The 12,181-nt window shown below is 37.6% G+C and overlaps 1 protein-coding gene across 2 annotated transcripts in view; it reads right to left on the bottom strand.

Annotated features, from left to right (window-relative positions):
• DYDC1 (DPY30 domain containing 1) overlaps positions 1-12,181 on the bottom strand; it is a 62,249-nt gene that overhangs the window by 38,803 nt on the left and 11,265 nt on the right. For both annotated transcript variants that reach the window (XM_010330387.2, XM_003942548.4), the window contains exons 5-7: positions 11,915-11,971; positions 11,331-11,435; positions 8,728-9,025 (exon numbers count right to left, since the gene is read on the bottom strand). In XM_010330387.2, the coding sequence (XP_010328689.1) occupies positions 8,996-9,025; positions 11,331-11,435; positions 11,915-11,971 (192 nt within the window). In that variant the 3' untranslated portion in view covers positions 8,728-8,995. The remainder of the gene's footprint in view (positions 1-8,727; positions 9,026-11,330; positions 11,436-11,914; positions 11,972-12,181) is intronic.

A 12,181-nucleotide genomic window follows, 5' to 3' on the forward strand; every position in this document is an offset into this window, starting at 1 on the left:
TTAACCATTAAGTTAGAATGATAAAAGTCTATGCCTTCCAAGCTTCTATTATCCTCCTTGCAACTCCAGAGTAATTTGTGTGGTGTCATGAGGGTCTATTTCCAATGGTTTTAATAACAGTTGCTGATTCTTACCTGAATCAAAATTTGCACTAGGGCTTATGAAATATAATTTGTTGATTCCGTATTCCTTCTACTTTTATGTTTAGCAATCTTCTGAATCACCATCATCAATGGGAACTATTAAAATATCCTAAAATATAATTCCTCCTGGAAGAACCAGATAAATGTTTCTTTCCTTTAATTACCAATGTTAAAAGTAAGGCATTTTTTAAAGTAGCTATTAATAGGGACGATTCTTTTCTGGATTTCTTTTAATTGATTGTTATTATGGACTCATGTTATTTTATTAATTTAATGTTTTTTCAATCTATAGCCGTACTCCCTGTGGGCCTGTGGTGGGAGTGCCCATGAGTGAGGCTCCTCTGACTGTGGAAAGGGGAGAGGAGAGTGGGAAGGACTGCGTCTTGTCGTTTGAGTGCCAGCTCAAACACAGTAGAATAGAATACCAGGTCTACTTCTAAGAATTTTTACTACAGTGCCTAGTCCCTAGACAGCATTTCTGGACCTACCCATGGCCTGGGGTAACTTGCTGCCCTGAAGGGAAGGACACAAGCCTGGCTGGCTTCATCACCTGATTGTAGATCCCTAGGCTTGAGCAAACATAGGAAGTAGCCAGGTAATGGTTACAGCGGGTCCTGGGCGAGACCCAGTGCTGTGCTGTCTTCATGTCTGATCCAGTGCAATCCCAGTGCTGGCCACAGGGGTGCTTGTGTTACCCCACCCCCAGCTCCAGGTAGCTCACCACACAGAGAGAGAAACACTGCATTTGTTTGGGAGACAGTAAGGGAAGAGAACTAGTGTTTCTGCCTGGTAATCCAGAGAATTCTTGCCGATCTTGTTCAAGACTACCAAGGTTGCATGTTTATCAAGCTGCAAGAACCACAACGTTATGGGCCTGTGGTGCCCCCTAGTGCAGATATGGCATAGATCACAACACACAAGTACTTTCAAATACCTATAAAGTCTTCCCAAGAAGGACAGGTATAAACAAGCACAGGTTGCAAAGATTACAATAAATACCCAATTCTTCAGTGCCCAGACACAATCAAACATCTACAAGCATCAAGACCATCCAGGAAAACACAACCTTACCAAACAAACTAAATAAAGCACCTAGGACCCATCCTGAAGAAACAGAGATACTGATCTTTTAGACTGGTAATTCAAAATACCTGCTTTAAGGACAGTCAGAGAAATTCAAGATAACACAGAGAAGAAATTCAGAATTCAGGCAGATTTAACCCAGACAAGACTACCTCAAAGCATTTAGTAATCAAACTCCCAAAAGTTGATGATAAAATAAAAGATCCTAAAAGCAGCAATATAGAATAAATAAATCACATACGATAGAGCTCCAATATGTCTGGCAGCAGACTTTTCAGTAGAAACCTTACAGGCAAGAGAGAATGGCTTGACAAATTTAAAGAGCTGAAGAAAAAAATATTTTTTACCCTAGAATATTATATCTGGTGAAAACATCTTTCAAACATGAAAGTTATATAAAGACTTTTCCAGATAAATAAAAGCTGAAGTATTTCATCAACACCAGACCTATCCTACAAGAAATGCTAAATGGAGTACTTCAATCAGAAAGAAAAGAATGTTAATGTGCAATAAGACATAATTTGAAAGTAAAAAACTCACTGGCAATAGTTACTATACAAAAAAACACCTAATGTTATAACACTGTAACTGTGTTGTATAAAATACTCTTATCTTGAATAGACTAAACCAATCCAAAATAAGAACTACAACTTTTCAAAACATAGTATAATAAGATGTAAATAGAAACAACAAAAAGTTAAAAAATGAAAGGACAAAGCTAAATCATAGAGTTTTTATTTTCTTTTTGCTTGTCAATTAGTTTGTTTATGCAAGCAGTGTTAAGCTGTTATCAATTTAAAATAGTGTATAATAAAATAGTATTTGCAGGCCTCATGGTAACCTCAAATCAAAAAACAATGAATACACAAAAAACATACAATGAATACACACAGAAATAAAAAGCAAGAAATTACATCACACCACCAGAGAAAATCACCTTTACTAAAAGGAAGATAGGAAAGCAGGATGAGAAGACCACAAAACAAACAGAAAACAAGTAATAAAATGGAAGGAGTATGTTATTACTTATTAATAATAACATAACATTGAATGTGAATTGACTAAACTGTCCAACAAAAAGAGATGAAAATGGATATTTCACATAGAGCAGTGAAATGGATATTTAAAAAAGTAAACAAGACACAATGACCTGTTGTCTACAAGAAACACTCTTCACATATAAAGACACACATAGTCTGAAAATAAAGGGATGGAAAAGTTATTCCATGACAATGGAAACTAAAAAAGAGTAGGAGTAGCCATACTTATATCAAATAAAATAGATTTCAAGACAAAAACTATAAGAAGAGACAAAGAAAGTCATTATATAATAATAAAGGGGCCAGTTCTGCAAACAGATATAACAAGTGTGTGTGTGTGTGTGTGTGTGTGTGTGTGTGTGTGTGTACTCAACACTAGCATACCCAGATATATAAAGTAAATATCATTAGAGCTTAAAAAAGAGATACAACCCAATATCATAATAGCTGGTGATGTCAACACCCCACTTTCAGCATTGGACAGATCTTCCAGACTGAAAATAAACAAAGAAACATCAGACTTAATCTACGCTATAGACCAAATGGACATAATAGATACTTACAGAACATTTCATCCAATGACTGCAGACTATACATGTTTTTTTCTCAGCACATGGATCATTTTTAAAGATAGACCATATGTTAGTTCACAAAACAAATCTTAAAACATTCAAAACATTGAAATAATATCAAGCACGTTTGACCACAATAAAAAACAAAAAACAAAAAACAAAAAACTAGGAGTCCGTAACAAGAGGAAGTTTGGAAACTATACAAATACATGGAAATTAAACAATATGTTCCTGAATGACCAATGGCTCAATGAAGAACTGAAGACTATCTTGAAACAAATGATGATAGAAATATGACATACCAAAACCTCTGGTACACAGAAAAAGCAGTACTACGAGGCAAGTTTATCCTACATCAAAAAAAAAAATAAAATAAAAGTGCCTACATCAAAAAAAGAATAAAAACTTCAAATAACCTAATTATGCATCTTAAAGGACTAGAAAAGCAAGAGCAAAGCAAACCCAAAGTTAGTGAAATAGAAAAAAGTAAATAATAAACATCAGAGCAGAGATAAATGAATTTGACATGAGGAAAAAAATACAAAAGATCAATGAACTAAAAAGTTGGGTTTTTTGACAAGATAAAAATTGACAAACCTTTAGCCAGACTAAGAAAAAGGAGAGAAGACTCAAATAAATAAAATCAGTTATTACAAAGGGTACATTACAACCAATACTGCAGAAATTCAAAGGATCATTAGTGGCTACTATGAGCAACTGCATGCCAATAAATTGGAAAATGTGGAAGAAATGGATGAATTCCTAGAAACATGCAGCCTACCAAGATTGAACCATGCAGAAATCTAAAACCTGAACAGATCAATAACAAGTAATGAGGTTGAACCCATAATAAAAAGTCTCCCAGCAAAGAAAAGCCTATGACCCAAAGGCTCCAATGCTGAATTCTACCAAACATTTAAGGAAGAACTAATACCGGTTCTACTAAAATTATCCTAAAAAATAGAGGAGGAAGGAATACTTCCCAACTCATTCTACTAAGCCGGTAGTACCTGGATACCAAAACCAGAAAAAGACACATCAGAAAAAGAAAACAACAGGCCAATATCTCTAATGAACACTGATGCAAAAATCTTCAAGAAAACTTGCCAACTGAATTCAGCAATACATTTTTTAAAAAGTCATTCATCATGACCAAGTAAGATTTATGCCAAGGATGCAAGGATAATTCAATATATGCAAATAAATCAATGTGATACATCATATCAACAGAATGAAAGATAAAACCATATAATCATTTCAATTGATGTTGAAAAAGCACACAATAAAATTCAACATCCTTTCACAATAAAAACCCTCAATAAACTAGGTATAAGAAGACCGTATCTCAAAATAATAAAAGCCATATATGATAGACCCATAGCTGGTATCATACTGAATGAGGAAACACTGAAAGCCTTTCCTCTAAGATCTGGAACAGGACAAGGATGCCCACTTTCACCACCATTATCCAAATAGTACTGGACGCTTTAGCTAGAGCAATTTGACAAGAGAAAGAAATAAAGGGCATCTAAATTGGAAAGAAAGAAGTCAAATTATCCTTGTTTGCAGATGATATAATCTTACATTTGGAAAAACTTAGATGCCACAAAAAACTACTAGTACTCATAAATTCAGTAAACTTGCAGAATGCAAAATCAGCAAATAAAAATCAATAGCATCTCTATATGCCAACAGTGAACAAACTGAAAAAGAAATCAACAAAGTAATTCCATTTACAATAGCTACAAATAAAATAAAATACCTAGGAATTAACTAAAGAAGTAGAAGATCTCTACAATGAAAATTATAAAACACTGATGCAAGAAATTGATGAGGACACCAAAAAATAGGAAACTATTCTATGTTCATGGATTGAAAGAATCAATATTGTTAAAATGTCCACACTACCCAAAGTAATCTACATATTCAATCCAATTCCTATGAAAATACCAAGGACATTCTTCAAGAAATAGAAAAACAATCCTAAAATGTTTATGGAATCAGAAAAGACTCAGGAAAAAAAAAAGTGAAGGAATTACATTACCTGGTTTCAAATTATACTACAGAGCTATAGTAACCTAAATGGCATGGTACTGGCATGAAAGCAGACACATAGACCAGTGGGACAAAATAGAGAACCTAGAAATAAAACCATATATCTACAGTGAGTTCACTTTTGACAAAGGTGCCAAGATCATACATATATTCTCTTTAATAAATGGTGCTGTAGAAACTGGATATCCATACACAGAAGAATGAAACTAGACCCCTATCTCTCACCATATACAAAAACCAAATCAAAATTGATTAAAAGCTTAAATCTAAAACCTCAAACTATGAAACAACCAAAAGAAAACATTGGGGAAACTCTCTAGAAAATTGGAGTGGGCAAAGATTTATTGAGTAATACCCCACAAGCAGAGGCACTAAAGCAAAAATGGACAAATGGGATCAAATAAAGTTAAAAAGCTTCTGTACAGCAAAGGAAACAATTAACAAAGTGAAGAGACAACCCACAGAATGGGAGAAAATATTTGCAAACTGCTCATTTGACAAAGGATGAATAAGCACAATATATAAAGAGCCCAAACAATTCTACAGGAGAAACTAATTATTCAATTAAAAACTGGATAAAGATCTGAATAGTCATTTCTCAAGAGAAGCCATACAAATGGCAAACATGTATATAAAAAGGTGTTCAACATTATTGATCATCACAGAAATGCAAATCAAAACTCACCCTAGTTAAATGAGATATCTCACCCTAGTTAAAATGGCTTTTATCCAAAAGACAGGCAATAACAAATGCTAGAGAAGATGTGGAGAAAAGGGAACCCCAATATACTGTTGGTGGGAATGTAAATTAGTACAACCACTACGGAGAACAATTTGGAGGTTCCTCAAAAAACTAAAAAGAGAGCTACCATACAATCCAGGAATCCCACTCCTTACATATATACGTAAAAGGAAAGAAATCAGTATGTTGAGGAAATATCTGCACTGCCATGTTTACTGGAGCACTATTCACAATAGCCAAGATTTGGAAGCAACCTAAATGTCCATCAACAGATGAATGGATGAAGAAAATGTGGTACATATACACAATGGAGTACTATTCAGCCATAAAAAAATAAGATTCTGTCATTTGCAACGACATAGATGGAACTGGAGGTCAATATGTTAAATGAAATAATCCAAACACAGAAAGACAAAACTTCACATGTTCTCACTTACTTATGGGAGTTAAAATTGAAAATAAACTTACGGAACTACAGAGTGGGAGGATGGATGTTTACTGGAGGCTCGGATGGATAGTGGGGGGTGGGAAAGTGGGAGTGGTTGATGGGTACAAAAAATAGAAAGAATGAATAAGACCTAGTATTTGATAGCACAACACAGTGACTATAGTAAAAATTAATTTCATTATACATTTTAAAAGAACTAAAAGATTATAACTGGATTGTTTGTAACACAAAGGTTAAATGCTGGAGCTGATGAATATCTCATTTACCTTGATGTGATTATTATGCATTGCATGCTTGTATCAAAACGTCTTATGTAACCCACAAATACATACACCTACTTTGTATCCTCAAAAATTAAAAATTAATTTAAAAAAAGATTGAAGGAAAATGTGTGTTTGATGCACACATATTTTAATGGTCTCATCTTTTATGAGTAGAAAACTTAATTACCTATGTTGACAAGCTTGATATCTCCCCAAGCTTCCATCCATTCCCTCTTTTGGAATCTTTGCCTTCCTCAAGACCAGTTCAGCAGTAAAATCTAGAATGTCAATTGAGCCTAGGATGTCATCCGGCAACAGAAAGTTTGTCAAAATAGGAACCATTTCCATCCCTACCACTGGGTGGGTCTAAAATGAGTACTGCTGCTATCAGCAAGACCATCTAAGACTGAGATATAGCTCAGGGTAGCAGCTCTATTTGAGAGTCATCTCCCTGCAAGGACAGAAGCCTCTCCTACCTCCTCCCTCTTGTGCCTAGCTCTGGATAGGGGTACTTAACAAGACTATACCCTTCCTAGAACCACAGCGTTTCACGCTGTGACTAGCTGACACACAGAGACTTTTGCTGCCAAATCCACCTCCAAGCCACACCCCCTGGAAACTGTCATAGGCTGTGCTGAGCCCAAAACTCCTTGAGCCTGTCTTTTACTCACAGGCCTCCATGATGATGCCCTTTGGGATGAACCAGGGCCTGGAAGGACACTCTGCTCCTTGTTTCCCTTGGACACTCTTGCCTGGGTAGATGTGAATGCAGGCATCCATGCTGGGGGCATGGTGTCTGGCAACTGAATTCACACAGAAGTCATCTATCCAGGGGACCTGGAAGTTTTTTTCTCAAAAATGTACAGAACTGGTATGATAGAATAACATATTTAATGAAACTAATATTTTTCCCATAATGTATCTTTTTATCTCTACCTATTTGTCTTAGTCCATTTTGTATTTCTATAACAGAATGGTAATAAAGGCAATACACTGATTTCTTACAGTTTTGGAGGTTGGGAAGTCCAAGTCAAGGGGCCTGCAGCTAGTGAGGGCCTTCTTGCTGTGTCACCCGATAGCTGAAGGTGGAAGGGCAAGAGAATACAAGAAAGCAAGAGGGGGCCAAACTATAACACGCCCACTCTTACCGTAACTAACCGACTTATGTGGCAATGGCATTCATCCATTTATGGTGGCAGAGCCTTCACGACCTAATCACCTCTTAAAGGTCTCACCTCTCAACACAGTTGTATTTTGGAAGGGAGGGGGACACATTCAAACCACAGCATCATTTAAGCAAACAGAGCATTCTGTACTCATTACCTCAGGAAAAGTACATTATAAGCCAAAATAGAATTTTTTTTACAAAAAGGAGTCTCTCTTGGCATTTGTGTTTTTACACCTATGTCCTTAAGAACAGAAAGGACTCACATCATAGATTTGCAAGAATTTTGTAAAGGAAATAAGGTTCTCTCCAGAGTCTAAGAATAGACGTGAAACATCAAAGGGGCCAGGAGTTTGTGGCCTGTATACAGTCAGATCTCACCAACAGTTGCCCCGATATTTGAGCTCACTGACTGAGCCAGCAGACATAATACTTCTTTGCACCCCAGAACTTTGGTTCATCCCATTCAATTCACTGTATGTGAACACATCCTGCAATATCCCTGGACTTTATAAATCCCAAAGAGAAAGACAGGAATCTGGACACCAAGCTGGGCAGAGAGGTGAGAAAGAGGAAGTCCCTCATATCTATTCCCGGGTATGGAGGAACAGGCTAAGCTGGAGGAAACTCCCCACCAGGACAGTAATGAAACACTCCTTCCCCCATTCCAAACCCATCATAGAAGTGTGGCTTATAAGTGGTTCTATGAAACATCAGCTCCCGGCAAACTGGGGAGAGCTCTGCGGTTCACTCCCAGGAGGAGACGTCATATCTAGAGCATGTTGCACACCTGCCTGAGCCCTGCACGGTGGCAGCCTCGCTCACTTCTCCCAGACCAGCAACTTTCTTTTTTTTTTTTTTTTTTCTTGAGATTGGAGTCTCACTCTGCTGCCCAGGCTGTAGTGCAGTGGTATGATCTCAGCTCACTGCAACCTCTGCCTCCTAGGTTCAAGCAATTCTCCTGCATCAGCCTCCTGAGTAGGTGGGATTACAGATGCCCACCACCACACCTGACTAATTTTCTTTTGTATTTTTAGTAGAGATGGGGCTTCACCATGTTGGCCAGGCTAGTCTCAAACTCCTGACCTCAAGTGATCCACCTGCCTGGGCCTCCCAAAGGGCTGAGAGGGATTACAGGCATGAGCCACCACGCCGAGACAGCAACTTTCTTTTCAGGCAGTCTTGCTTTTGCACAGATGCACATGTTTCAGCTTACCTCACATTTGCCTCTTTTGGTTGCTTCAGCAAACTCTCCTATTTTCCCAATGGAATCATATAAATAACCAGTTGAATTGACAGATCCAAAAATAGCACTTTGAGGCTACTCTTGAAACTCATTCATAAGCTGTCCTTAAAGGAAAAAAAAAAAAAGTAGAGTTCAAGTTTGAAGGAAAAAGAAATACAAAAAAAAAAAAAAATTCGGAATCTCATGATTTGAAATTTGAAACCAACAAAAACATTTATTGCTCTTAGGTTGGTTGATCCTACAAATCTTGATCCATGTTTAATGCAACCTGAAAGCAAAACAAAAAAGTAAGTATGCTTCAATACAATTAGAACTGTGAAAAGGCACAAGCCAAAGAAATAAAGTTTAGGTAACTTATATGTGACTATGCAGTCACATGAATGAAGCTTTTGGGGAGTTTCAGATGATTTCAAATGATATTCAAATAGAATATAACCATAGATTATGTTCTCAGGGTAGTTACTGTCCCATCATTTCTTCTACTTCTTAATATGCGTTCTCATCCTTCTTGTAGGGTCCACTTCCTGTGGTCATCCCTTAAGTGCTGGAATTGCTAATGGTCCCTCCCTGAGTCCCCAGGCCTTCACACACTGCACGCTCTCCTAGTACCTTCCTCACTCCCCTTGCTTCGTTCAGCACATATGCCCATGACTGCTGAATTGATATCTCCGGCCTGGGCCCCTTTCCTAACATCAACTGTTCTTTGGCTATTTTCGCCTGCATATCTCAGAGCCACCTGAAAGTCAACATCTCTGCAACCAAAGCCATCATTTTTTAAAAACCTGATTTCTCTTATGTTCATCAACTCATCAAGTGGTAACACTCTTAACGCAGTTGCTCAAGGAAGACATTTAGGCTTCATCCTGACCCCGCCCCACCCTCCACACTGATCCTGTGAGCCAATCTCAAATTCACTCAGTTCCCTCCATCTCTGCTGTCTAACCCTAGTCATCTTACATCTGGATCAGTGCAACAACTTCCTAAGTGGTCTCCCTTTTTCCACTCCTGCTCTACTCCAATCCTCTCTCCACCTTATAAAAACACAGATTGAAGCTTTAAGTCTTTTCAATGACTCCCACTGCACCTAAGTCCAAAATCCCTAAGAGAACTTACAGGACCCTGTGTGCTCTGGCCTTTATCCACCTCTCCAGCTTAAAATCACACCATTTTCCCAGCTCCACGCACCTTAGCTGGACGACTTCAGTCCCTTGAAAGCATCTTGCTGTCTCTTTCTTCTGGGCTCATCTCAGGCTAATTTCTTGAACTTCTCCTCCTCAGGAAGACTTGTCCAGCCCAGGTCAGGTCTCTTCCTACTCTGTCCCTCAAAGAACCTTCCCCATTGACCCATGGTCCCCAAAGGGCAGAAGCCCGATCCATTTTGTTCATAGGCATTTTCCAGCTCCCTACGTAGTGCCAAATCATAGCTGACACTTAATAAAACTTTAAACAATTAGCACTGAGTCTGTGCATCTCCACTTTCTGAACAGCTCTCGAAAATAACATTTATTTCAGGCCATTGACATTTTGTCCCCTAGATTACTACATCCTAAGCCGTCTCCTGACACCTACTTCTCCATTTTCTTCCCCATATTGTTGCCAGATGGTCTTTGCAAAATGCAGTTCTCATTATATGAGCCTTCACTGCCTTCAGGATAAAATCTAAGCCTCCGAGCAGAAATGACAAGTGCTTTCATGGTCTGGCCCCTGCTTTCTCCCTGGCCTCATCTCTCACCCTTTCCTGCTCACTCTCTCTACACTGTCTCCTAGCTGGGTCTTCTTCACACTTTCTGTGTTCTCTGCCCGGAGCAGTATCCTCAGCTTCCCACGCCACCACCGAATAGCAAATCATTAGCTTCCTTCCCTGACTGAGGTTCCTCAACTGTGCTGGCTGTCCCCCCATTCTCAGTGTACACCAATTAAAGTGACCAAATGTACCCTTCTGCCAGGACAGTCCTGGCTTACATGTGCTGATACAACTGTCATTCTCAAAAGCATACTGGTTTGGACAATAAATTATGTGGTCCCTGTGACGATGACTATTAAATGCTCATCTAATTGACTGTTTCTCCCCTGACAGTAAACTCCACAAGGTCAAAGCCATCTGCCTTATTCACCACAGCATCGGCCCCAGTGCCTGACATATGGAAGATGTGGTATGTTTGTTAAATAAACAAATGTATTTACATCCTGGAGAAACATGCACTCTCATTAGGACACTCATTTGGTTCCAGGGTTTGCTACTGAGAACCAAAATGGTGCCCCCCCACACCAAGTTTAAAGATTATGTATTTCACAAAATGATTTTTTAAAATATTTTGAAGAGGTTTTGAGGTCACGGCTACAAATACAGAGATACAGACAAACCATTGACACACTTCACAAAAGGGCAGAATGCCAGTTAGGAATATAATTGGCAACCAGGGAACTGGTTTGCTTTCTCTGAAGCTTTTGCTTCAGAGAAAGGACCATTTGCCAACCAATCCTGGCCTAGCCTCATTTTCCCTAGGCTTTGCCTAAGTAAAAAAAACTAAAAGAACAAAAAATAATTTTTTAAAAAACACGCTGATACTGACATCAGAAAACATTGGTTCATCCAGTTCTTCCACTCTGCTCAAGTTAGGCGCTCCATAACGATCGCTGATTTCAGCTAGTGTTTTGCCTGAGTCTAGTGTTGCTTCCTACAATCATAAAATTCATTTTTACATTTAAATGATTTCAAAATTAATACATTACTTTTCTTTCAATTATGATTTTTAAATTTCTGATTAAAACATCAAAATTCAACATTATTAATTAATGGAATTAACCAATTTCTGTTAATGACAAGAGAATTCTGGTAATAAATGCTAAAACTTATTTTAAAAAATATTGGCAGAAATTTAAAATAATTGTAAGTAATTATGTCATCAGTAGCTTCAATATCTCAGGATAGTCTAGTTTTTTAAGCCGCAAACACAAACCAAATGTCCAATTTTTACCCACAGTGAGATTTTGCTTCAAAGCACATTATTTGTGACTTGCTATTACTGGAAAATATATATGGTCTATCATCGTATACACTTGGTAAAAATTTAGCTACTTGTGTATCAAAATTAAGCTTTACATTCTAGGATACTCAGTTCATTTCACATAACACAGAATGATTTTTTCTTCTCACCTCTGAAGGTAGAGTATCTTCACTCCTAACTAAATTTTCCATATTCATTCTCATTTCCTATAATATATAAAAATTAAGAAAATACTTTGAATATACTTCATTTTGATTTCATGTTTAATTTTTGGCATTTTTATTTTTACACAATGCTTTTAATCAATTTACACAATGCTTTTAATCAATTTAAAGCAAAAATGCTGTCACTCTGAAAGAGACTGATCTGATTGCACGTTACAAAACTGCAGATCACAATCTTATTTAATACTCTAT

The sequence above is a fragment of the Saimiri boliviensis genome, chromosome 12, assembly GCF_048565385.1.
Source record: "Saimiri boliviensis isolate mSaiBol1 chromosome 12, mSaiBol1.pri, whole genome shotgun sequence".
Taxonomy (NCBI): Eukaryota; Metazoa; Chordata; class Mammalia; order Primates; family Cebidae; genus Saimiri; species Saimiri boliviensis.